The sequence below is a fragment of the Cryptosporidium sp. chipmunk genotype I genome (genome assembly GCF_004936735.1).
Source record: "Cryptosporidium sp. chipmunk genotype I strain 37763 chromosome Unknown contig_40, whole genome shotgun sequence".
NCBI lineage: Eukaryota > Apicomplexa > Conoidasida > Eucoccidiorida > Cryptosporidiidae > Cryptosporidium > Cryptosporidium sp. chipmunk genotype I.
The window spans coordinates 521-24,476 of NW_027125611.1; the positions used below are offsets into that span (position 1 = coordinate 521).

The window sequence follows — 23,956 nt, forward strand, 5'->3', positions numbered from 1 at the left end:
AGAAATTAAAATAAACTCATCCTAACTAACAAAATTATATTTCAAAAAATTTTTTCCCATCCTTGAGAGCTACAGTAATATATTTATTTTTCACTATTAATTACGCTCACTGTCAAAACATGCAACAACGCGGTTGGTGCCCAGTTTGCAGAATCCGCGCATGTGGGCGAGGTGTCATGTCATGATACAACAAGAAATTAACCAAGTAGGGGGGAGAGAAAGAAAGAGAGTATATTTGGGAAAAAAATCTGGAATAATAATTATACCAAAATAATTATCAGGAGATTAATAATAAATTGAAGTCTATTATAGAAAGCTTAAAGATTCTGTCGTAGATTGCATGTCAACAAAGTCTGGATTATTCGATTGGTCATTATTTGTCGGATGGATCTTGGAAATAATATTATCGTTAAAAATATTACTGGGTTTTTCTTCATTCGTAGAGATCTTGTCAATTTCCAGCCTAATGTCTTTGAGATTGATCCAATAGTCATCAGGTTCTGAAAACCTAGAATCTGGCTCCGAACTATTAGTGTCATAAATTGTATCGGATAATGCTGTTTTTTGGATAAACTTGCCGTCAATTGAAAGAATATCCTCAACTCTAAGTGGTTCCAATGTTTGCAAGTTGTTATTTTGATTCAAATCGCTTGGAAAATTCTTTAGTTCAAACAATTCTCTTCTATTTGGAATAGGTAGAGTTAACGAATTATTCTCATTCGTAGATGTTTCACTCTCATAAACTCTAGATCGATTTTCTATCTCAAAAAAATCATAAGAATCATTACTCGAGATTCCCTGACTTTTGCTATTAAAATTCATCTGATAATAACTGTTATCATATAAGAAGTTCTCGGGATCCAATGCCTCATACTCAAAAACTTCTGGTGGAGAGCTATCAAATCGTACCTGTTTTGAATGGCTTATTTGTTTTAATACTGCTCTTGAGGAATGCTGATGAGTCTCGTGATATATAGAAGAAACATCATTGTGGACCTCATATATATCTCCATGAATGGTTGCCCTGTTGTACATTTATCCTTCTTTAATATTTTGATCACGTGTTGTAGTATTGTATTATTAAAGTTATATTAAATATGTATTTTATCTCAAAACTGTCAGTATCTATCTATATTCCTTAATTTCTATATAATTTGACAATATATATATTTATATATACATTTATTTTACCATAAAATATATATATTTATACCTAAATATATATATCTATATAATATATATATTTAAATACATATAATACAATATATGTTATTTACCCTTTATAAAAACTTATTAATTTATGATTCAATACTTGTTCACAATAAAAACATGTCTTAATAGCTAGAATTAATCAGATTTTCGTACTTTTATCTAACTATTACAAAAGATTTCTCCATACCATTTCACGAATATTCACAAAATCTTTCTAATATTAAAAAAAATCTTCAATATTTACCTTCCCTTCATTATATGCTCGAAATTTTGTCTAGCCTCGGATCCGAGAATAGATGATTAAAATCTAATTAAATTGGAGACAAATCAATTTTGTGGGGGTGGCGGGTTTTGTTTCTAATAATAAATTTGCAATATGCCTACTAAGCTATGTAATGGTTTTAAGTATTAGAATTTCTGCAATTTTTGCACTTTCTGCAAAACTAATTTTATTCTGTTTTTAATTCAATTAGCATTTTTGTTTCACACGATAAATTATTTGCACTTTTGTATTTGTCAATTTTGTAGGATTTCTTCCTTTTCCTTCGATACCCTCGTTTCTTTATAGCTCTCATATATTCTGTTAGTCCTAATTAGACAATAATTTAATTTGTTCTCAGTCAAGTATTCAAATATAAAACTCACTTTTATCTAATTAAAGACTAAATGAAAGTACAATGGAACGAAAAAATATATTATATGGGAAGATGGACATAATTTATATCTTTTCTATTAAATAATATTTATGAAAATATAACTGGCGGCAAAACTGGTAGAATTTTAATTTTAATAGTATAATGATTATTAATTCTTTTTCTAACAGACATTAATGGACAGTAGTAAAACTAATAGTAATAATGTTAGTAGTAGTAGTAGTGGTAAAAAATACACAAGTTATATATCTGGACGTTGTGATTGAGGCAGCAAGATGAGTGATAAAATCTGAAACTGCCCATTAATCTTTGTAAGTTGTTTGTTGTTTCTTAATTCTAACAAACATGGTCTGTTTGTGTGTAGTTTTATATTTGGAGTTGACCAATTTAATAAAGTGCCTAATTTGATTATTTTCAACCATAGTATATGTATATCCTGTTTTCCCAGCTCTTGCAGTTCTTCCAGCTCTGTGAATATAAGTTTTAATATTGTTGGGAACATCATAATTGATAACAATATCAATGTCAGAAATATCGATACCTCTTGCTAAAATATCAGAGCAAACAAGAATATTAAATTCATTATTATTAAATTTCTTCATAAGTAGATTTCTTTCTTTCTGAAGTAATAAGCTTGAAAACTCCTCAACCAGTAGCTTTTGAACATTGTCTGAAGAGTCATCATTAGCTTCCAAATTATCAGTATTATTTATAGGAATGAGAGTTTTTTTATCTTGAATACCTTCAAGCTTAAAATCAGTTTGATGATTGTTCTCATCATTAGTGTTAACTAGAAAGAACAGATCATTCCTATTAGATTTACTTAATTCATGTTGCAAATACTTGGTAAGATTTGAAGTAGTTTCTTTGCTTGAACAAAAAATAACAGCTTTAAAATAAGTTTTATAAGTTTTTGGAATTGCTTTAATTTCGAATCTTTGTTTTTCTGTTATTAATTTACTTAAACTCTTTCTCTGCTTCTTATTTAATAGTAACTGATATATAAGACAAAGTAAAGTTTCTGGCTTATATTTCTTATTTATAACTTTAATAAATTTTTGAGACATTCTAGATGGTATATTAAACTCTCCAGTAACTGAGCTGATAAAGTATATTGGACGTGTTAAATTTAGCTGATTTAACTTATAAGGGCTATTAGAAATGGTTGCAGATAGCAGAATACGAATAGGAGTTTTCTTAGCTAATCCTAATTCTCCATTATTTTCTTTAGATGAAATATACTTTGAAATATCATTCACAATAGATAACCAGTCATTATAAGGTTGAGATAGTAATCTATCAACTTCATCTACAATGATAAAGTAAACATTTCTGAATATTTCAGGTATTTCCTGCTGTTCTTGTGATATTACTAGTTGATTATAATGCTCACAGAGTCTTCCTGGAGTTGATATTACCACATCTGGTTGTATTGTGTTTAATTGATGCATTTCATTAGAAAATGATTGCTGTCCTGTTAATGTCGTAATCTTAATAGGAAATGTTCCCTTGTTGACTTTTGTAAAGATTTTGAATACATTTTTAACTTGATTTGCTAATTCTCTGGTAGGTACAAGTACTAATACTGATAAACTTGGATATGTTCTATTATACAAGTAATTTGCTATGGGAATTACATAACACATCGTTTTTCCCTCTCCAGTTGGAACTGAAATACAGATATCACTACTATAGTAATTGTTTAAATCACAGTTAATTCCATCTAAAATATAAGGTATTACTTTTTGTTGGATTGGGAAAAAACCTGTAAAACCTTCAATTTCTTTAAGTCCTTTTTTAATATTCTTGTTAAATCTTTTAAGAAGCCCTTCATCATTCTTCTGGTCAATTTCTGTGTTATCTAACTGGTTGATTTGAATCCATCTATATCAATTAGTATATGTAAGATTTAAATAGTTAGTTCATTTATAATTGATTTGTCAACAAATTCTAACTTACCTCTTAGTCCACGTGGGAATATCAATCATTGATCTAAAAATCTAGTTTCTAACTTTTAGTTTCATTCAGTGACTCAAATAATTTTTTATTTATTAATATAAATATATATTTATGTTTTACTCTTTTTCACCTAATTTTAAAGTTTTCAATTTTCTACTATACTGTAACTATTTCTTCTTCACTTTTTAGTTTATTTATAAACTTCCTGTTGAATAATTGATTTTATCTTATACTTGATCCAATACTTTAAATCTACAAAATAAAAAGTTTTTTTTAACCTTATTATTTATTGACTTGCAGAATTTACCGCCAAAAAAATTAAAGTTATCCCTTATGCAATTTTACCTTTAATTTGACATGACAGAGTTTTTGGCGCTAACATGTTACAAAAATATTATTGCACAAAGGAATAGGGAAAAAGCAAAAGTAAATGGAAAAGTAAATAAAAAAATAAAGGAAGAATATTTTTTTTGTATACTGGAAAATAGGGGGGTGAAAATGAAGTAAATTACGAAAAGTAAAGAGACGAAAAAATATGTTGTATTTAATGAGTTTCATTTCATATTTTAAAGTTGAGCAAATTTTAAGGAAATGAAGGAAGGTAAGCTTTTAATGAAAGAGAAGAAGTATGAAGTTTTTTAATTGATCAATATTTTATATTTCTCGATTTCTTTTCTTTTTACCCCGCAAGACAATTAATTATAAACATTAATTAGGGCGGGAAATCTCGAGACAGCATTGCTATTTAAAGGTAATTATAATAAAAACGATAAAAATATAAATTAGTTAAGGTTTGATCCAAAATATTATATATAATTAATAAAATAAAAAATTAGTTTTGAATTAGTTATTATGTATATATATAATAAATATTTTAAAAAGAATTCAGCGGAAAGTCTAGCAATTATAATTTAATTGATAAAAGGCAGATTCAAATTTTTTTCTCTTTTTTAAAAACAAAGATGGCCAAGTCAAAAAACCATACCAATCACAATCAGGTAAGTAGTAATTATTTTATTGTGGTTACCATGCTTTTCTTTGTCTAGTATTGATCTTTTTAACATTGAAAAGAGGTTAATCTTGATTTGATATATTAAGTTTAACAATTAACTTTCCTCACCAATTTTTTGAAATAGAACCGTAAAGCTCATAGAAACGGAATTAAAAAGGCAAAGAGCTACAGAAAGCTACCAACTTTCGGTATGAATGCTAAGTTTTTAAGAAACCAGAGATTCTGTAAGAAGGCTGCTATGAAGGAAGCAGCAGCAGCAGCATCAGCGGCCAAGAAGGTTCTTTTTAACTAAATTAAACCTATTAATATAAGATTCAATGAATAGGACGTGATCTATTTATGTCTGAGTTAACAATATGGTAGGTATTAGAGCGTTTTTTTTTTCAAGCTAGGAGTTTAATCTTATTCTGAAAAATAGTCCCGTTTGTTCTGTCAGAGAATTCATTGTCGTACTATTTACCGGTGCCAATAGAGAACGAAAGAGAGAGATGTAGCTTCTACTATACGAGCAATTAGCAACCTAAATTCTAGGACATCCTATTTTTTTTTAATAGTACCTTTGACGGTTTTTTAAAAAAAAAAGAAATAGGTTAAACCAATCATGTAGAGATGTAATAAAGAAAAAATTAGTTTTCTATATACTCCTTTCAAATCAGTAATGATTCCACTACCAATTATTAAGATTAGTCAAACAATGAAAAACCTAGGTCACCTTCTTCCTCTTCCTCCTCTTCTTTCTTCTTTTCAGCCGGAGCAGAATCTGCTGCTGTTGCTGCACCACCAGATGCTGCTGCACCACCAGAAACTGCAACACCACCTGTTGGAACAGATTGGAGCTTGGATAGACCAGAAGCAATTACCTCATGACTGAGTTTTCCACTCATGTTGGATATCAAGACATCGATAATAGACTGGTCATACTCGATGCCTACAGACTCCAAAACCTTCTTGATATCAGAAGCTGTTGGTTGTTCCTTTCCAGAAGAAACGCAAAGTAAGTAAGCTGCAACGTATTTCATACCCATTGTTAATTAATCTTGTTGAAACTTTTTTTCTCCCTTTAATTATAAAGTCTTGAATTGAATTCAGAAATTCAACAGGCTGATCTTGTCAGAGTAGAAGAATATTATTACTAACGTATATTTACAAAAATTCACTTCTGTCCTATTTATTTAATAATCAACTTTTTTATTTATTTAATTATATTTATTATGTAAATATAACTAAATCATTATGGAATATTATTTAACTTGTCAAATACCTTTATTTATTTATAGCATTACTTCAATTTTTAATTTGTCTTCAATTTTGATAAATTTGTCTTTATTATTTTTCACTTATTAATATTTAATTTCATTCACTTTTTAATACATTTATTAAAGACGAGACAGCCACGTCTAACAGACCATCCAAAACAATATACAAATATTTTCAATAGGCGCCACATCTCACGATTTAAGCGGGAATGTGCGAATACATTAATTGTTTATTTTAGGGGGGAGAGAGGGGCAAGTTAAAATATAATATTTTGTGATTAGATATAATATTATTAATATGTAAATTAATAAGAATTGAAAAATACTTGAAGATAGTAGGAGAGGGATATATAATCATTAATAACATAATTTTTTATTGTTAAAGATATTATAAATATCTATTATTTAATACGTATTAATAGATAAATAGAAGGGATTTTGCAATAATATAAATTAGCTAATAACTTGTGCTGCATTATTATTATTATTATTTTTTTAATTACAAACCAATATTAGGTAAAATTAATTAAAATTAAGTGAGGATTTAACAATGGTAGGTTTTTTTTTAAGTTAATCTATTATGTACTTTAATGGCCCTAGTCTTGTGAAGGTGCATACTAGGCATTAATATTACTAATAACTAAGAGACTAACTATAAATTGCATGCTACTTAGGCACAATCAAGATTTACAAAGCTCAAGGGTGAACTCTATGAAAAGAACGTTGAAAAGAGAGGAAACGTTTCATCTTCAAAGAAGAAGAACAGTTATCCAGTAGGCCCATTTGTTTTGGGACTCTTTGTTTTCGTAGTTATAGGCTCAGCAGTCATCCAAATGATAGTCAGTGCTACGACCAAACATTTAGATTAAACACCTAAACTTTTATTATAGAGTTAAGATTTAATGACTACTATTCGACTTATAATTATTCTTTGTTCATCCTTAAATTTCGATTGGTGAACTTTTATTGCTAATCTAGCTAAGCAAGTCTAGCTCTAATGTAATAGATAAAAGAGTCGTAATGGTAGTAGTTGTTACTATATTAGTACCAATTTGGCATAGAAACAAACTGCTTTTTTGAATAAAGTTGATTTATTTTTAATAAAGTGCTTATTTTCAGCTGGGGAAGAGTAACTGTATTAAATGATTTTCGAAGAGACAAAATCATAATCTTTTCGTGATTCCTTCCATATTTGTTATTATCAAGTGTCGATACTGATTTACTATTTAGACAATAATGATTGCATAGACAGTGGATAATCTTTCGAAGCAGCTTATTACAACCTTTAATGACTATTGAGTTGGAGCCTTGACAAGAATTTAGTTGAGATCCAAACTCAGAGAAAAAAAAACAAAAACTGCTATCGATATTACCATCCTTAATATTATAAACCGTCATCATCTTGCAGTCTTTTTCGGAAATAATAACTAATTTGTGAACTTCCTCGTAGAGTTTTTCTTGTTTTTGTAGTTCATTATTCTGAAATAATTCAATAATCAAATTTTCAATATTCGATACAAATCTGACTAAGTCATCTCTATCTAAAAGAGATAATACTTCTTGAAAGACTTTACTCAGATAACCAGTAATACAACTCTTCAAGTTAACATTAGTAAAATTCTCTGCCAGAATATTTTCATTACAGTTTTCAATATTCGTAAAATAATCTTCATCAAGATTCAAATTTAAACATATCTTCTTTAGACTTGCAAGAAAGTTCTTAGTAGAAACTCCCAATCCTTCTGTTTGAGTTATCATTAACTCTCCTAATTCCTCTCCCTCTTTACAATCCAAGAAAAGCTTATGCAATTCGTCATCTGAACTTAGTCTAATCCAAATACTTGGTGAAGTAGCATAGTTTGGATCTCGAAAAGAAGATGAAATAATTAGTGACTCAATTTCATCAAATTCAAAACTATCGCAGTATTGATGAATTTGAAATGCCCTCCCTTTGTTAATTATTAATTGATTATTTAACCAACGACGGTATTTCCTATTTCCCAACATTTTAATTAATCCACCCCTCTATTTAAGAGAAGAATAATGAAGAAATTTTTGTTGTCTAGTAATTAAGCCAGGCGTAACACCTCCAAGAAATATTTAGTTAGTGGGGTATGTATATATATTTATATTTTTTTTTTTTTTATTCAAGTTTTATTTATAGATTTAGGTTAAAAATACTTCACTATACCATGCTCTAAGTCTACGGAATGTTTTCAGTACTGGAGCAAATTCGCTCTTTTAGGGCTAGCTTGGCTCATTTTTGTCATTTCTTCCTAAAAAAAAAAATTAGTTTGACTGCTAATTATTTGCCTCCACTTTTTTTTTGACAAAGTTCAATAGCCCATTATTCCCGCTCAAACTAGTAGTGTAATTATGACTAAATAAATTACATGCATTATAAAGCGTAAATAAATTCGTATAAATTATGTGACTATCAAATTACTAGTAGATATTTTTATTTTGAATAATAGATTTATTGAAAAGATTTGTGTTAATTTGATGTTTTAAAAATATGCAGATTCACATTAATTAAATAATGATTCATTTTCCATTATAATGATTAATCAAAAAAATAATTTGAGTATCCTAATTAGAATTGAATATAATAAGCCACTATATGAAATAAAAAGTGTGGGGAGAGCGGGCTGAGCATGCAAAGTATATTTGGGAAAATAGGAAAAAGAAAATAAAAGAATAACAGTTGTTAATAAAAGTAAATAATAATAAATTCATATAAATAGAAATAACCAAAATTTATTTAATTATAAAAAGAAAACCTTCCTATTAACTTGTAAATCAGGTCTCCATAAATATTCGTAAATACCTTTTTTAGTATTAAAAGTACCTTCTTGTATCCACATAAGTTTTAATGTAAATCTTGGGCCAATTTCCTGTAATCCAGCACTGTTAATAGCTTGATCTTGTTTTTCCTCAGCGCATTGTGTGCTAATAGTCCTTTTTTTACGAAAGATGTATCTATAATGTCTGAAAAAAATAAAGTCTCTTTGGTTATGGAATGCAATAACTCTTCTACCGGCAAAATCAGGATTAAATGGAAACAAAGAAGCTAATTGTCTTCCAATTCTATAGCCGATTCTGGTGTCGAAATTATTCAATATAACTTCAGGATTATGTGTAGTAGAAAAAGCTGAACCTTTCATATCTTGAGCAAGTTTAACAGATCTAATTCTAAAATAGCTTGTAGGCCCAATAGGTAGATGGCATATATACAACCCCCATGGAATTTTTTTGATTGGGTGTTCAGTAAATATTAATATATCAGTGTAGTTATTTTTGGTACCTTTTTCATTCACTTCTTTAATAATATCTTTAATATTAAATCCATTTCTCTTGTAGAAATCACAATTAGGAATGATTGAGACAATCTCTTTAAGAAAGTTGTACATATGCTTACTAGCTCTATTATTAGTTGTTATAAGTAATTTGGGCGATCTTTTTCTGGAAAAATAGTCTGAAAATTCATCATTATCCATTTCTTTGTGTAATTCCTTATCATTTAAAGGATCATGAACAAAAGTTTCGTCTATTTCACGAGTATTTTCTATTGTTCTAGGTACCCCCTTAACCACTTCCTCCCCTCTCTTCTCTTTCTCTCTATTTTCTCTCCTTCGTTTACTCTTTTCCAACTTCTTCTCTCGTTTTAGTTGATTTGCAAGTTCTACTCTCTTAATTTTGTTCTTGATATTCTTCAAATCAATCTCCCTATTAGATAATTCTGCCTCCTTATCCATGTTATCTTTCGCATATTTTGACGATTCACTTGTATTTTTTTTGTTACTAGTGTTTTTACCAGGTATTTGCTTCTTCTCTTTGTTACTCATCTTTATTATTAATTAAACCTTATATTAATACAAACTCTACTACTCTTCTAGCTAGATCTATTTATTTTTTGCTTTCCTCTTAACTCAAATTTATAAAAAAAAACAACTTGGATAACTTTATCAAGCCAGATTAATTACAAGCTTAATTAAAATTTGTATTAACGGTGCTTTTTTTTAAATAGCATAATAGTAAACTATTACTTTTATAAAACTCTTTCTCAACTTATTCTCAAGTAACTCTCTTTAAAACAAATCTTGTTTTTCTACGCTAAAGAATATTTACTTGTAACAATTAATTGATTAAATTTATCATTTTTGTGTTGTCAATATATTACATTTCTCTATTTAATTAAGTTGTTACCGCCCAACTCGCGCGGGCACATGTGATAACGAGACGAAAATACTTAAAGGCAAATTAATATTAGTTGACCATAATAATTAATTATAATAAGATGAGACATAATATACGTGTTAAAAATTAAAAATTTGTAAATAAAGGCACTAATATTATCATTGTATTCAAGAGACGTGTAAGGTAATTTTGAATTAAATATTAAACGGAATACACTAATATTTAAATAATATACATTAAATTTCCTAATTAAATTAATTAAGCGGATTATCTTTTTGAACAAAAAAAAGAATTCTTCCAGGTAAAATTCGGTGTTGTTTACGAGAATCCAAAAAATTAAACTATGAGTAACTTTACAGTTAGAGTACGTCAATTTTTAAACAATCCTCTCTTGGCCAGAAAGCAGTTTGTCGTTGATGTTATTCATCCATCATTAGGAGGAGTTAGCAAGTCTGATTTGAAAGCTAAGTTGGCCAAGTTATACAAGGTCCAAGATGCAAACTGTATTGTATTGTTTGGTTTTAAGACAGCCTTTGGTGGTGGAAGATCCTCGGGATTTTGTGTAATATATAATAACATTAGTGCCTTGAAGAAGTTTGAACACAGATATCGTCAAGTCAGAATGGGTATTACTGAGAAGGTCACAGCAACTGGTCGTAAGGGTAGAAAGGAAACTAAGAATAGAAGAAAGAAGGTCAGAGGTACCGAGAAGGCTAAGATATCCGGTGGAAAAAAGTAAATTAATCCTGGTCGTGTATTATATAGATTTCAATCTATTGCAAATCACTTTGAAACTTGACATTAAGCTTTTGATAGGAGTCACATTTTTGTGAAGGGGAGAGAGAAGAATAAAGTGATCTTGTATTTTAGATCTCTGTGAATGCGTTGTTTTGGTGTCACCGGTATACCATTGTCATCGTGATACTTGATCTAATTCCAACTATATATTCTCCAATTCACTTCAAGTGGTATCCTTAAAGTCTTCTGTCTCGTTTCACTTCAAGGTATTAAAATCTAGAGGATGCGATGCAAATTATTGAAAAGTTATTAATATATATACTTTTTTTTAATCCTGATTCTAAGATAGACTAGTATTCTAACTATTTTCAGTTTACTTTCTATTGCCCTTTTTCATCTTTATTAAAGTTTTAATCAGGCTGTTATTTTCATTCTGGATTCTTTTCAGGTCATCTAATAAAGGGCCTAACTCGTTGTCTCGGAATTCTAGTTGTCTCTTCTTTCTGTTGAGGGAAATTCGTTTCATGTTTTTCTTTAGGTCGCTTTGCTCCTCCTGAAATAGCTGTCTGAGATCTTTAAGCTTTTTAACTTGATCACCCCAAGCCTCATCTCCAAACTCCCTAAGCAGTTGCAGGTTTACTCTAGTTATATAATTATACTGAATTTCAGAACCTATCTTCTTTATTTTACCTATTGCCTCGTTATCCTCTTGTATTTCATGTCCTTTTATTCCATCACCATCCTCTTTCTCATTCTTCTCCTCCTCTAAACCACAACTTTCTTTTTTATCACCTTTCTTTCCAAGCTCACTCAAAATTACTGATAATTCTTCTTTTACTAATTTACTTGCATATTGCATTTCATCTGGAGATATACTGTCTATATAACTTAATACATTGTATGCATTAACTAACTTCTTACAAGAATCTCCATCTCTTCCACATCCTGCTCCCATATGATCCCCCATATTCAGCCCTCAAATAAAATAACTGAATGATCCACTCCTAGTATTATTCTAAATAAGTCCTGTTCAGCACTCCCTCCTTATTTATATTACCTACTTCCTTAATTCTCTACCTATTCTCTAGACAGCGGAATCAACTCCAGCGCTAAGCTACCTTATTGAATCAGCATCAATCACAACTCTTCTTTGTCAAAAACCATCAACTTTTACTGCCAATACTCCAAACTATTATCACACATTAACTTTATTTATTTGTATTAAATAATCAAATACGCTCGGCGGCAAACTTCTGGCGCCCTGAGTAATACTTGAAGTAAAGATTAATTAATATATAATCATAAAAATGAGGGTCAAAAAAATAATTGAGAACAATCAATGGATTAGTGGAAATAAAAATTTCAAGTTTGAATTAATAAGAAAGAAAACAACACATAAATAGTAATTAGAAACTGAAGATAATCTAATTAAACTTATTCTATTTTGTTTTTTAAGAGGGTAATTTTGGAAGAGTACGCCTAGCAAATTAGTAAACTCAGGAATATTTTAAACTTTTACATGTTATACAAGTGTGCAAAGCTGCTCAGGTGAATCTACTAAAAATTATATAACTAAGGTGAAAATTGAGTGAGTGTAGATACCATAGTTCATTGATCGACAATAATTAAACTATTACTTTAAATTTATAATCAAGGCTTTAGGTAGGGAGCCGGAATACACAATATAAGACATAAGTGTATGTAATTATATTAATATAGGAAATATGATGGATGATAATAGGAAAATAGGGCTTGGATGTTGTGGGCTTGGAATGGTTTTGATCATTTTGGGAGTCTTATTATTCTTTGATAAGGCACTATTAACTATTGGAAACCTCACTTTTGTCGCAGGGCTAACATTAGTTCTAGGACTAAGCAAAGTAACCAGATTCTTCTTAAAACCTGACAAGCTTAAAGGGACATTGTTTTATTTTGGAGGTTTATTTGTGATTATAGTGAGAAGTACAATTATTGGATTTATTTTACAGATGTTTGGTTTGTTTTATCTTTTCAACAGCTTTCTACCCAATATTGTTTCCTATATAAAGCTTTCTCCACTAAGTTTTATCCTAGAGCTTCCAGGAATTAAACAACTTTCTGAGTGGATTTACGATCAAAGAAGACTCCCATTGTAAATTAAATCCTAGATTTTGTGTCATTATATTTCCAAATAAGAGTAGAGGCCTTTTACTATAACTTGTTCAAAAGGGAAAATTAATTACTGCTAATGAAAACAAAATGTCTATAGAATTAGCAAATTAATTAGCTAAACTACTTTTCTTGCTTTCTAATGTCTACTGGAGTATAATTGCCTACTTAACAAGAGAAATCATGTTATTTTCTACCTTAAAGAGGTCTGTTCTTTCAGAAATGAAAGATCCTAACTTCTTCGAAACACCCTCTGGTCTCTTGATCTTATTTCCAATCATAGCCATGTTGGTTCTGCCATTCTTCTTTAAGAAATCAATAATGGATTCTTCATAAAGTTGGTCTGGCTTGCTTTGTGATTTAGATTCTACACGACTCTTCTTTGAAGGTGGCTGAGAATCTGAAGATTTTATCTTCTGAGAACCAGATGACTGCTTGTTCTTGTTCTTTGTGGATGGTACCTTAACTGGCTCTTCGTCTTCCTCATCATCCAGATCGTCCAAGTCCTCTTCATCGTCATCTTCATCATCACCATCATCTTCATCTTCATCATCATCATTATCCTGGATAAGCTCATCTAAGTCTAAGTCATCAGCTTCATCGCTGTCGATCTCTTCATCATCAACTTCTTCATCAGTAGATTCATCAGATTTGGTTGGTAATTTTCTCTTGAGGTTCTTTTTATTTTCAACCTTGGAATCTTCCAATTCAAGTTGCTCCTCATCCTCCTCATCAGACATTCCCATTAAAGCATCCTCATCATCAAAGTCCTCTTCCATTTCTGGCTCATAAAAACCAGAAATGTGTACTTCGTTCTTTCCAATAACAGAAAGCTCAATATCTGCTGATGTTGAGAGGAATAAGTCTAAACTTGCATGTTCAATAGTGCCTTTTTGCAATGAACAGATAGTATACGCATTACCACCATCTATGGCCTGAACATAAACTCTTCCATTGTCCTTTGGCTCAGATAAACATGCCTGACTCAAATGCAAAATCTCTCCTTGAGTTGAATCCAACTTAATCTTTTGACCTGGCTTGATAATTAATCCGCAAAACATCCTTACTTACGAAACTAAATGCTATTGAAGATGAATACCTTAAATTAAAAATATTGAATATTATTTATTACTATTCTCTCTAGTAACAAAAATAAAAAATTTGATTTTCCTCTACGCTTTATCTCTACCTTTTTAAATTTACAGAGATGGTGAATAGAGACCTATCCATTTTCATTTACATACAAATTTAATGTCAAATATTTAATGTCCTATACCGGCGATAGACGCGACGGAGACGCGCTTTTCTGAGAAAAGTAAAAAAACGGTTTTTTAGATTTAAAGAAAAAAATATCTGAAAAACAAAACAATTAATGATAATATACGCATTTAAGTAATATTTCTGAAAAACTTTGAAAGAAAGAACTAATTTGTAACTCTATTTAGTGTAGATGTATTTAAGGAATAACGACTTGCATATTTAAATAGGTACCAATTATTTCTCCAAGTATCTCATACTTTAAATAGCAAATTTAGAAAGAATTAGGTGTCTGTATATTCAAATTTGGCCTAAACCTTAAACAATTGTTATGTTTGATGTTAAAATGATCTTTCTTGTGTCGGGCAAATGGTAGTATTAGTCCTACAATACTTGGCTGTGACTAGTCATATTGCATAGAGCTTTGTGTTTTAGATAAAATAAGAGAGCCGACTTGCCTGGAAGAAGATCTTTGCATAACTTCTCCCTGGTTTGGAGTGTCATCAATTAAGGAAAGAAGCCCCGATGGAACGAACCTAAGTTCTCTTAAATCATTTTTTCCCAGAATGTCAATCAGTGATCTGGGAGGAGCCCCAGTATAAGCAATTTTATAGCAGCTTCTAAACAATGGGAAATGCTTATCTACATCGATGGATTTCTCAATCAATAAAACTTCGAGAGTTTCATTAATTTCCTTAAGAGTTATAAGCCCAGCAAGATGCTGACCACCTGTAACTTCAGCTTCAATTTCCTCCCAGGACTTCTGACCATTTGAAAGTGTGAAAGCTTTGCCTCCCCTAACATTTCTTCCACCTAGACAGGTAGTAACTAGGTCAGCAATACCACAGGACTCAAAGAAAACTCTAGTCATAATAGAACTTCTAATATTAAAGAAAATACTTCCATAAAGAATCATTTCAAGTACTCCCAATCTCATAACAGCAGCAACAGTGTTTGTACCGCATCCTAACCCTTGTATCATACCCACAAGTAATGCAATAATGTTCTTTAATCCCCCAAAAAGTTCGGTGCAAATTACATCAGGAACACAATCTATTTTGAACCAAGGAGTATCAAAAAGATATTGCCAAATATAAGCATCGTCATAATCAGAGCAAGCCAAAGTTGCTTCGCCAAACTCTCTAGCTGCTAATCCTGAAGCTACATTTGCCCCTGATAGAACACAGCAGTCTATTCCCAATTCTTCTTCAATAATTTTACTAATTAGAAATGGATGGCCATTTTCAACAAGAAAACCTTTTGTCAAAGATACAGCTCTGACAGCTCTGGAAAAGTTCAAATCTAGCTTTCTAATTTGAGATGCCACAGAGCGGACGAATTGGCTTGGAATGACAAATATCATGAGGTTGCAATCTACACATGCTTCTTTCAAATCTGTAACAGCCCTGACATTATTAGGAAGTTTAAAATCCGGCAAATATTTGACATTAACGTGATCTCTGTTAATAACATCAGCTAAATACTCTCCAGACTCAAGTTGTTCATCATATAGCCATAGCTTTACTTCATTGTTAAATATTAAGGTCCTCTCTGTATTATACCCTACAACGCAGCTTATTGCTGATCCAAAGCTTCCTGCACCAAAAATAGTTACTTTTAATGAACTACAACGAAGATGTTGTCTTAAACACATATTCTCAAACAATACTTATAATCTTTAATTTGTTTCAATTCTACTGAAAAGTTTATATTTTTTACTCCGAATTTTTTATATAAGTCAAAGTTACTAATTGGCGCCAACTTTTTGAATTTTTTTTAAGAATTAATATTAAACAAACTTAATAAATTAAAAGAAAAAAAATGATATTGTTATGGTTATAATTCTGAATGAGCAAATGATTAGTAGTCACTTGAAAATTTTCGCAGAAATACTTTCCTAATTTATATGAGAATAGAAGCTATTTATCGTTTTAATTATGTGTGACGATTACGTTAAATCTATAGACTTTTCGTATCAATACGTTACTGCAGCTAAAATTTCTGATCATTATGAACTAAAGTGTATGTTAACTTTTAGTGTACTAATCTACTAAAATGTCAATTTATAAATTATTATCTTCAAATAATAGTAGTAATTTTACAGATTAATTTATTCATGTAATTTCTATGATTATAAAATTTATTTTTATTATGGTTACCGCCTAGTACCGACAAAGATGGCGCCACAATATGTTATGTGAATGATAATTGGAAGGGGAAAAAAATTAAGACCAAGCGATATAATTGATAAAGGAAAGTTTGTGGTAATGCTATATAGTGGTTGAGAGTCTACTATGCTATAATAACGACGATTTAGGTTAAATAAGCTTCGAATTCTTAGATTATAAAAGGCGAAAGTGGATTAACTCAAGATCAAAATTACTTCTAGGTAACTGGTTAGTCAAATAAACAGGAGCTGAAATGGCAGATGCTAGTTCTAGGGCTAAGGTGCTATCATCAGGTGTTACAACAATGTCTAGTATAGAAAATAGAAGAAGGAAGAATGTGACAATTAGGAAGCCAATAATTCTCGGTACCTATGCATTTATGCTTTCAATTGCAGAGCAAAAGAAAAGAGGAGATAATGCAACTCACTCTTGGACTTGCTTTTTAAGATCTCCTGACAATGAGGATATCTCGTATTATGTTAAAAAGGTCGTTTTCTCTCTTCATCCTAGTTTTCTAAATCCAAACAGAGTTGTTGAAAAATGTCCTTTTGAAGTAACAGAATGTGGATGGGGCGAGTTCGATATTATGGCAAAAGTTTACTTTGTTGATTCATCTGAAAAACCTGTAGAGATTAAGCATTTTTTAAGACTTTATCCTCCAGGTACAACAGATGTAAGAAGTGTAAAGTTTCCTTCGGATAGTACTCCCTCTGAGTGTGTTGCTTCAGAAACTTACGATGAATTCATTTTCTATGAGCCAACAGAGAAATTCTATGAGAAGTTAATTTCTGGCCCAATTCAACCCATGGCTCAACATAGACTACAGCCATACTTTCACAAGACCGATAAATCTGCTTTTGAAAAGACCTTAGCAGCTGCACATATTTCTATTCAAAATGAAATGGCATCTTTGAGAGCTGAGATTGCTCAGATTACTTTAGACATCCAAAATATTCGTGAAAATTATTACTCTCTTAGACCTTCTGAGGTTGCAAGTATGTTTCCTCAGCAATCCTTGGCTGATCAGAGCCCTGTGAGTGAATCAAAGAGCTCACATATGATACATCAACAGTCAGAATTAAACCCTCCTTCTGGAGGGCCTCTTTTACAAAAGTCTGAAATTTATGGTAGATCTCCGCCTAATCAAAGGGCTCATAATTCAAAGTTTCAAAGCCTTCCAAATTCAAGACCTGATTGTATAGTTGATTCACAATTTCAACCTCAAAATATTGATCAAATTCACCAATATGATTCTGGAAGTATTAATCAAACCTCTGGTCAACAATACCACCAAAACTTTCAGCAGCAGCAACAACAGCAACATCTCCAGGCTCATCATAATATGCCTGACATTTCTCCTCACCAAATCCACCAAGGTCACTCTTCAAACCATCAGAATATGTACGATAACCCCAAAATGGTATCACATTTAGGTCATAACCACATTGCAAATTCGAATCCAAACTTTAAACAGAATAGCTCTCTAGATGGGGTCAGCATAGATATTAATAGACCGACCCAATTTCAAATGGCAAATTCAATCCAACCCAATAGAAATCCAGAGAACTCACACTCAATTATAAACAATAGCCAAGTCCAGTATTCTAGTCATGATCCAAATCTACCTCCAAAAATGGAACCTCACGTTTCAAATCCAAACGCTAATATCCAATAATAAGTTATATTGTTTCTAGTATATATATCTAATTAACTCTAATTAACTAACTTTGTTTAATTCTATTACTTCTAAATTCTGTTCTGCTCTAATAAATCTTATTCATACTCATTAATCAAAACAAACTACCACTTAGCGTTAGCTTTTTTTTATCCTTTTCAAACTCTAATGCTACCACAACCTAGAGTTTTGCAAAAATTCTACACACACTCCTATAACTCACTAACTATCACAACTTTACGCATTACTTTATCATTCTCATACTTTTTATATGTCAGTTTTACTCTAATTAAATTATTTAAAATATGGCATCTCTTGGCGCCACATGTTTGAGCGCCGTTAAAAAAAGATTCAAAACTTGAGTAGTGATAAAATGAAATGTGAGTGAATAAAAATTGTTGGGTAATGTCAATAAGAGAAAAGCAATTCAAATTAGAAGGTTATTTTGCTTTTCTCTGATTTTTTCTTTCAGTGAGGTAAAAGGTTGAATATAATGGGATTTTTGAAGACTAGATGGAAATGTATCCATAATGGAGAATGCTCAAAAGAGTTTTATTATAGAATTCATACCTTCGTAGGAGGATTAGAAATTTCTGTTGAAGATCTGGACAAAAATCCATCATCTTCCAGGGTATCTTTATATGATGAGGAAACAACATCTTTCCCACGTTTAGTCATTATAAGGCCGAGGAAATTAAACAATTTGATGGGAATTAACTCCTTGAAGCATGTTTCAGAATACAGAAAAAATAAATCTTTGGATGAGTTTATTCAAATTTATAAGGATTTATATTCAGAACCTTTGAGCACTGAAACTAGACAGCTCTATGACTTTACCAGTAATTGTATTTTTGAAATATTATCAGAAAAAGACATACCTCTTTTAGCTGAGCTTAGGAGTTTGTATGGACCTCCAGAATTCTTAAATTCAGAAAACAATATTGATGGAAATATTATAGGAAACGTACTAGAAAAAGACGAAAGTGGTATACTTGTAATTAATCCCTGGGAGTCGCCTTCTTCTGGTCAACTGGGGAGAAATAGTCCATCACATAGCATTTCAGTGAGAAATGATACTGATATATCTTTTTATAGCTCAGATTCATCTCAAAAAAACTTTATGCAAGACCTAGATGCAAATTCAGAAAGTGCTGTAGGAAGTCAAGGTCTAGATTTTTCTGGGTTTTCTATTGCTTCCATCAAAGCATTGGCCATTTTTGGTATTCTATTTGTTTTTGAAGAGCCTTATCTGTTGGTTTCAACTAGTAGAGATATATCAAGTGTGATTTACCAAAATGCTACTTACAAAACAATTAATAGAGTAACCAAATCTCTTGCAATCCCATTATTTTCAAACTCTATAGAAAACCAGTTATTCAATCTAGATGATCAAATTGTTTCTCATACTAACAGGGATGATCTAAAGTCAAACACTGAATCTTCCTTGGAGCAGTCTGAACAGATAGATAATAATCTCAAGGCTAGTTCTGACAATCGAAACGTTAGGACCAGCAAATCCGTGGAGAAAATGGAATGGATTAATAGGGTTTCCTCAACATTACAGAAGCTCTCTCCAATTAAAGGAAATAAAGAATCATTTTCACTTTTGGGTGACCCAGGAACTCACTGGCTAAGTAATTCTCTTATAAATGTCTCTTCAGGGATTTTAAGTACAGTTTCAACAGCAATCTCAAATTCAATCAACATACAACAAAATAACCCAATAGCTAACACTAATAACTCGCCAAAAAACTACTTATCTAAAGACTTTTCTTTTAGCTCCATTGATAATCCACCCAAATCCAAGGACCCGAGCTCACCTATTTTTCTGGAAGAGCTTCTTGTTGAGAGAAGGAACCACCTAGAAAGGCTTATTGAAGGAGTTACAAAAATGATTTCTTCAGGAGGTTTCTTCTATAGCTTTGACATGGACATTACGCATACTCTCCAACGGAAATTTGAGAATACATGGAAGGACCATACTGAAAGGGTGGGAGCTTTAGGTGAAAACGGAGAGACCCTTTCAGAAATGAAGAACAAAGCTTATATAATTTCAGGGGATTCAAGATTCATCTGGAACAGAAATATCTCTCTTCCTGTTCTCATCTCTGGAGTAGATCCCCGATGGATTACTCCTTTAATACAAGGATACTTTTGCAATCAGGCCATAGTTATTTCCCCTGAAGGCCCTGGATATATCAAAATTGGCCCTGATGTTCTTTCTCTCAGAATGAACCTCATAAACTCTTTCACTGACCTTGATGAATTAGTTCCTCAGATCAACAATAATACCAATTCAGCTACATGTGAACAAAGGTGTACGTGTAGTGACAATGGAATGACCGCATGTAGGCATAAATTTGCATGCAAGATGTGTTACCGCGACTATATGGACTCACTAACAAGATATGATATTGTCTTAATGTCTAGAAGGTCATGGGAAAGAGGAGGAACACGCTTTAACGCGAGAGGTATAGACGAAAATGCAAATGTTGCTAACTTTGTAGAGTCTGAATTACAGATATGTATTAATAATTCGGGTCATTGGTTCGCATTCACTCAGATTAGGGGTTCAATTCCTCTATTTTGGGAGCAGACTGGTGTAAACTCCTGTGCAATAACATGCTTTGATCACGACTACTCTAGCTATATATTTGATAAACATCACACTAAGCTTGTAAATCTATATGGAGAAGTCTTTTACGTAAATTTACTGGGCTCTTCAACTCACGAGCAGGCCTTGAGCCTCGGATTAAAGAAAGAAATTAACTACTACAATTTAAATATCGAGGAAAAATACAGCGATATTAAATATTGTGAGGATTCAGAAACCGGGTTAGTATGTAATTGCAGGAAGAGTCATTTAAAGTCTACTGAAGATGGCTTCTGTTTTTGTAGCTGCAGAGCGATTCCAATAGTTTATACAAACTATGACTATCACCAAAAGGTAAAGAATCAGGGATTTGAAAGCGCACTGAATGAATACGTCTCTGTCCTAGCTAAAGAATTTGGAGATAGGATTGGCTACTTTCATGGTGTATTCTCCAGTTCTAATTCCAACTCTTGTTTAGAATCTAACTTGAGTAGTAACCAAGAACCAATTTCTTTTGCAAATCTTTTGGATCTAGATGACGACTTTGAAACCAAAGAGGAGAATCGGGAAAATAATATCAATGACCCATCAGTATTTAACAATTATAAAGACAGAGGATTTGTTATTAAAATGAGACAAAAAGGAGTGATAAGGACTAATTGTTTGGACTGTTTGGATAGAACGAATGCTCTTCAGTGGTATATAGCCTGGACTTGGTTTGTAGACTTGATTCTGTCTATTTCTACATGCTCATTGGAAAGTAGTAATGTACAAAAGAAAGATATTGGTAATAATATGTTTCAGGAAGGTTTTGTTAAGTCTTTATTAAATAGTCAGCTTTGTCATTTTGGATGGTTTAAATTAATCTTAAATAGTGGGGAAAAGAGCCAGTATGAAGAAAGCAATATTTTGGAGATTATTAACGGTAAGAATTTTAATCGGATACTAACTCCAAGATCTATAAACTCTTGTATTTCTAACAGCTCAAAAACTCATATTCAAAGTAAAGTTATGAACTCTCCTTTGACTTTGTCAAACCCAATAATACCTTCCAGAATAGGGAAAGGAGACTTTGAGACAAAAAATTCGCCTCTCCAAACAGCTTACAGAGACATTGGACAGAGGCACTCATTCGTTATGAAGAGATTTACAGGTAATAATAACAATGGTTTAGCTTCACTCAGTGTTTCTGAAATTAACAAAAATTCTTCAACAATTGACCTGGATGGCCATAGATCAAAATGCTTTTCACAAACACAATCAAATAAAACAAATTTATCTACATTCGAAATATTTAGAGATTGTTTGTTAAATGGTATGGGAGTGGTAACTTTAAAAGATTCTTTTAGTTTATTGTGGGCGGAGAACGGAGATGTAATCAGTGAGCACTATACTGGAGCAGGGAGTGTCTTTAGTGGGGTTATCAAGAACAGAAAGATTTCTCTCTCAACAAACTTTGACCATGCAGTAAAATCTTTAAGAAGGTTGTACCATAATGCATTTGAGGATTCCTCTAGGCAACAATATATCGACTGTCTGTTATATAAGCATCCGTCTAACTCAAATTTGCTGGGTCGGACTGATGATTTGTTTAAGGATAACTTAATAAATAAATATTCAAAAGTCCCGAATTTCCCTCAGGAATTAGGTTTAAGTTCTAAAAAACTGAACAGTGAGAAGCTTACCATTTGGATTGGTTCTTGGAATCTCGGAGGACAGCCATTAAATATGGCCTTGGATTACTGGATTAAGAAAAACCTGCCAAAGAATACCAGTATTGTTTGCTTTTGTGTACAAGAAATTGTTGAGCTAAGCAGTGTTCGTGTTATGTTTAATCAGAATGATAAGAATAAAGAGGCTACATTTGAAATGCTGGCTCTGCAATCATTGGGAGCTGACAAATACATAAAGCTCCATAGCATTAGCTTAGTTGGCCTTTTTTGTGTAATATTTGTCAGAAAATCTTTCCATCATTTCGTTAAATCTGTCGAATCTAACTCAATAAAACTTGGTCTTATGGGCAATACCGGGAATAAAGGAGCGGTAATGATCAGAATGAATATTGAAAGATATGGAAGCATTGTATTAACCAATGTGCACCTGATTTCTGGGGAACAATACAAAGAAGAACGTAATTCTCAACTCAAGCTAATTCTTCAGTCGCCTGTTTTTAATGAAATTCCTAATTTTAAAGGCTTTCTTAAAAGTGGTTCCTCTCTACAAGACCACGATTTAGTCATTCTTGCTGGAGATTTCAATTTCAGAATCCAACTTCCTAAGCAAAAGGTGATTGACTTGATAAGAGATCAAGACTTTATTGAACTACTAAAGTTCGACCAGTTTTTTTTGGAGAAGTCAGATAACGAGGTAATGTCAAAACTTTTTGAAGAGAAAATTTCTTTTCCTCCAACTTATAAGTACATTAGAGGTGAATATTCATATGATCCCTCTAGAATCCCTTCTTGGTGTGACAGGGTCTTTGTATTATCAAAAAGTTCTAAAGTATCATCTATTACTACGGACATAAAGAATAATCAGCAAGGTGATTCTATCGAATCTGATTCTTTTAATGATTATGTGGTTTCCATAGCCGACTATAATAGTGATGAAAGGTACTTGATTAGTGATCATCGCCCAGTATTCGCAGTTATTTCTGTAAAATTTAATTGAAATTCTATTTTTTTCTTCTTTTAATAAGGGCTTTAATTTCATTCACTTTTTAAAAAATTCTCAACAGGTAGAAAGTTTAAATCAACGATATTTAATTTATATTATAGAAATTGTTATTTTTTCTCTTGAGTTACTTTGTCTTAATTAAGTTATTTATTGTTTATTCATATTTAACATTGTTTATTCTCATTTAAATAGAACCGAACATTAAAGTGATGCTACGTTATCGGAAGATGACATATTACTTTTTAGATATTTCTCTTAGCTCTATTGTTCAAGTGGAAATAATTCTTAATCAAATAATAGAGTAATTTGAGAAGTTTATACTAGTTTTGAATATACATATTCTACAATTATACTTATGGTGTAGAATTAAAGTCTAATGAATACAATCCATAAAGTAAAAACAAAAAATACT

General features: G+C 31.3%; 13 protein-coding genes across 13 annotated transcripts; 5 read left to right on the forward strand and 8 right to left on the reverse strand.

Annotated features, from left to right (window-relative positions):
- Positions 1-306: 306 nt before the first annotated feature.
- Positions 307-1,035, reverse strand: ELE39_003089 (uncharacterized protein; the record flags this gene model as incomplete). Its single annotated transcript, XM_067346151.1, has 1 exon — positions 307-1,035. One exon carries the CDS (start codon positions 1,033-1,035, stop codon positions 307-309), a length of 729 nt encoding a protein of 242 aa, XP_067200526.1.
- A 1,132-nt stretch (positions 1,036-2,167) lies between these two features.
- On the reverse strand, positions 2,168-3,853 carry ELE39_003100 (ATP-dependent RNA helicase DBP6; the record flags this gene model as incomplete). Its single annotated transcript, XM_067346162.1, has 2 exons — positions 2,168-3,749; positions 3,825-3,853. The coding sequence occupies 2 exons, from the start codon at positions 3,851-3,853 to the stop codon at positions 2,168-2,170; spliced, it is 1,611 nt and encodes a 536-aa protein (XP_067200537.1).
- Positions 3,854-5,519: 1,666 nt separating this feature from the next.
- On the reverse strand, positions 5,520-5,861 carry ELE39_003111 (acidic ribosomal P2; the record flags this gene model as incomplete). Its single annotated transcript, XM_067346173.1, has 1 exon — positions 5,520-5,861. The coding sequence occupies one exon, from the start codon at positions 5,859-5,861 to the stop codon at positions 5,520-5,522; it is 342 nt and encodes a 113-aa protein (XP_067200548.1).
- Positions 5,862-6,642: 781 nt separating this feature from the next.
- Positions 6,643-6,961, forward strand: ELE39_003118 (stress associated endoplasmic reticulum; the record flags this gene model as incomplete). The annotated part of the gene is made up of 2 exons (XM_067346180.1): positions 6,643-6,645; positions 6,767-6,961. The coding sequence occupies 2 exons, from the start codon at positions 6,643-6,645 to the stop codon at positions 6,959-6,961; spliced, it is 198 nt and encodes a 65-aa protein (XP_067200555.1).
- A 172-nt stretch (positions 6,962-7,133) lies between these two features.
- ELE39_003119 (uncharacterized protein) lies at positions 7,134-8,099 on the reverse strand (the record flags this gene model as incomplete). Its single annotated transcript, XM_067346181.1, has 1 exon — positions 7,134-8,099. One exon carries the CDS (start codon positions 8,097-8,099, stop codon positions 7,134-7,136), a length of 966 nt encoding a protein of 321 aa, XP_067200556.1.
- A 758-nt stretch (positions 8,100-8,857) lies between these two features.
- On the reverse strand, positions 8,858-9,937 carry ELE39_003120 (IMP4-like U4 small nucleolar ribonucleoprotein; the record flags this gene model as incomplete). Its single annotated transcript, XM_067346182.1, has 1 exon — positions 8,858-9,937. One exon carries the CDS (start codon positions 9,935-9,937, stop codon positions 8,858-8,860), a length of 1,080 nt encoding a protein of 359 aa, XP_067200557.1.
- A 695-nt stretch (positions 9,938-10,632) lies between these two features.
- Positions 10,633-11,028, forward strand: ELE39_003121 (40s ribosomal s24; the record flags this gene model as incomplete). The annotated part of the gene is made up of 1 exon (XM_067346183.1): positions 10,633-11,028. One exon carries the CDS (start codon positions 10,633-10,635, stop codon positions 11,026-11,028), a length of 396 nt encoding a protein of 131 aa, XP_067200558.1.
- Positions 11,029-11,400: 372 nt separating this feature from the next.
- On the reverse strand, positions 11,401-11,994 carry ELE39_003122 (uncharacterized protein; the record flags this gene model as incomplete). Its single annotated transcript, XM_067346184.1, has 1 exon — positions 11,401-11,994. One exon carries the CDS (start codon positions 11,992-11,994, stop codon positions 11,401-11,403), a length of 594 nt encoding a protein of 197 aa, XP_067200559.1.
- Positions 11,995-12,751: 757 nt separating this feature from the next.
- ELE39_003123 (Got1-like family) lies at positions 12,752-13,162 on the forward strand (the record flags this gene model as incomplete). The annotated part of the gene is made up of 1 exon (XM_067346185.1): positions 12,752-13,162. One exon carries the CDS (start codon positions 12,752-12,754, stop codon positions 13,160-13,162), a length of 411 nt encoding a protein of 136 aa, XP_067200560.1.
- A 177-nt stretch (positions 13,163-13,339) lies between these two features.
- ELE39_003090 (nuclear factor NF3) lies at positions 13,340-14,236 on the reverse strand (the record flags this gene model as incomplete). The annotated part of the gene is made up of 1 exon (XM_067346152.1): positions 13,340-14,236. One exon carries the CDS (start codon positions 14,234-14,236, stop codon positions 13,340-13,342), a length of 897 nt encoding a protein of 298 aa, XP_067200527.1.
- A 599-nt stretch (positions 14,237-14,835) lies between these two features.
- ELE39_003091 (NAD-dependent glycerol-3-phosphate dehydrogenase) lies at positions 14,836-16,086 on the reverse strand (the record flags this gene model as incomplete). The annotated part of the gene is made up of 1 exon (XM_067346153.1): positions 14,836-16,086. The coding sequence occupies one exon, from the start codon at positions 16,084-16,086 to the stop codon at positions 14,836-14,838; it is 1,251 nt and encodes a 416-aa protein (XP_067200528.1).
- A 767-nt stretch (positions 16,087-16,853) lies between these two features.
- ELE39_003092 (transcription factor TFIIF) lies at positions 16,854-18,275 on the forward strand (the record flags this gene model as incomplete). Its single annotated transcript, XM_067346154.1, has 1 exon — positions 16,854-18,275. The coding sequence occupies one exon, from the start codon at positions 16,854-16,856 to the stop codon at positions 18,273-18,275; it is 1,422 nt and encodes a 473-aa protein (XP_067200529.1).
- Positions 18,276-18,768: 493 nt separating this feature from the next.
- ELE39_003093 (endonuclease exonuclease phosphatase family) lies at positions 18,769-23,538 on the forward strand (the record flags this gene model as incomplete). The annotated part of the gene is made up of 1 exon (XM_067346155.1): positions 18,769-23,538. The coding sequence occupies one exon, from the start codon at positions 18,769-18,771 to the stop codon at positions 23,536-23,538; it is 4,770 nt and encodes a 1,589-aa protein (XP_067200530.1).
- Between the last annotated feature and the right edge of the window lie 418 nt (positions 23,539-23,956).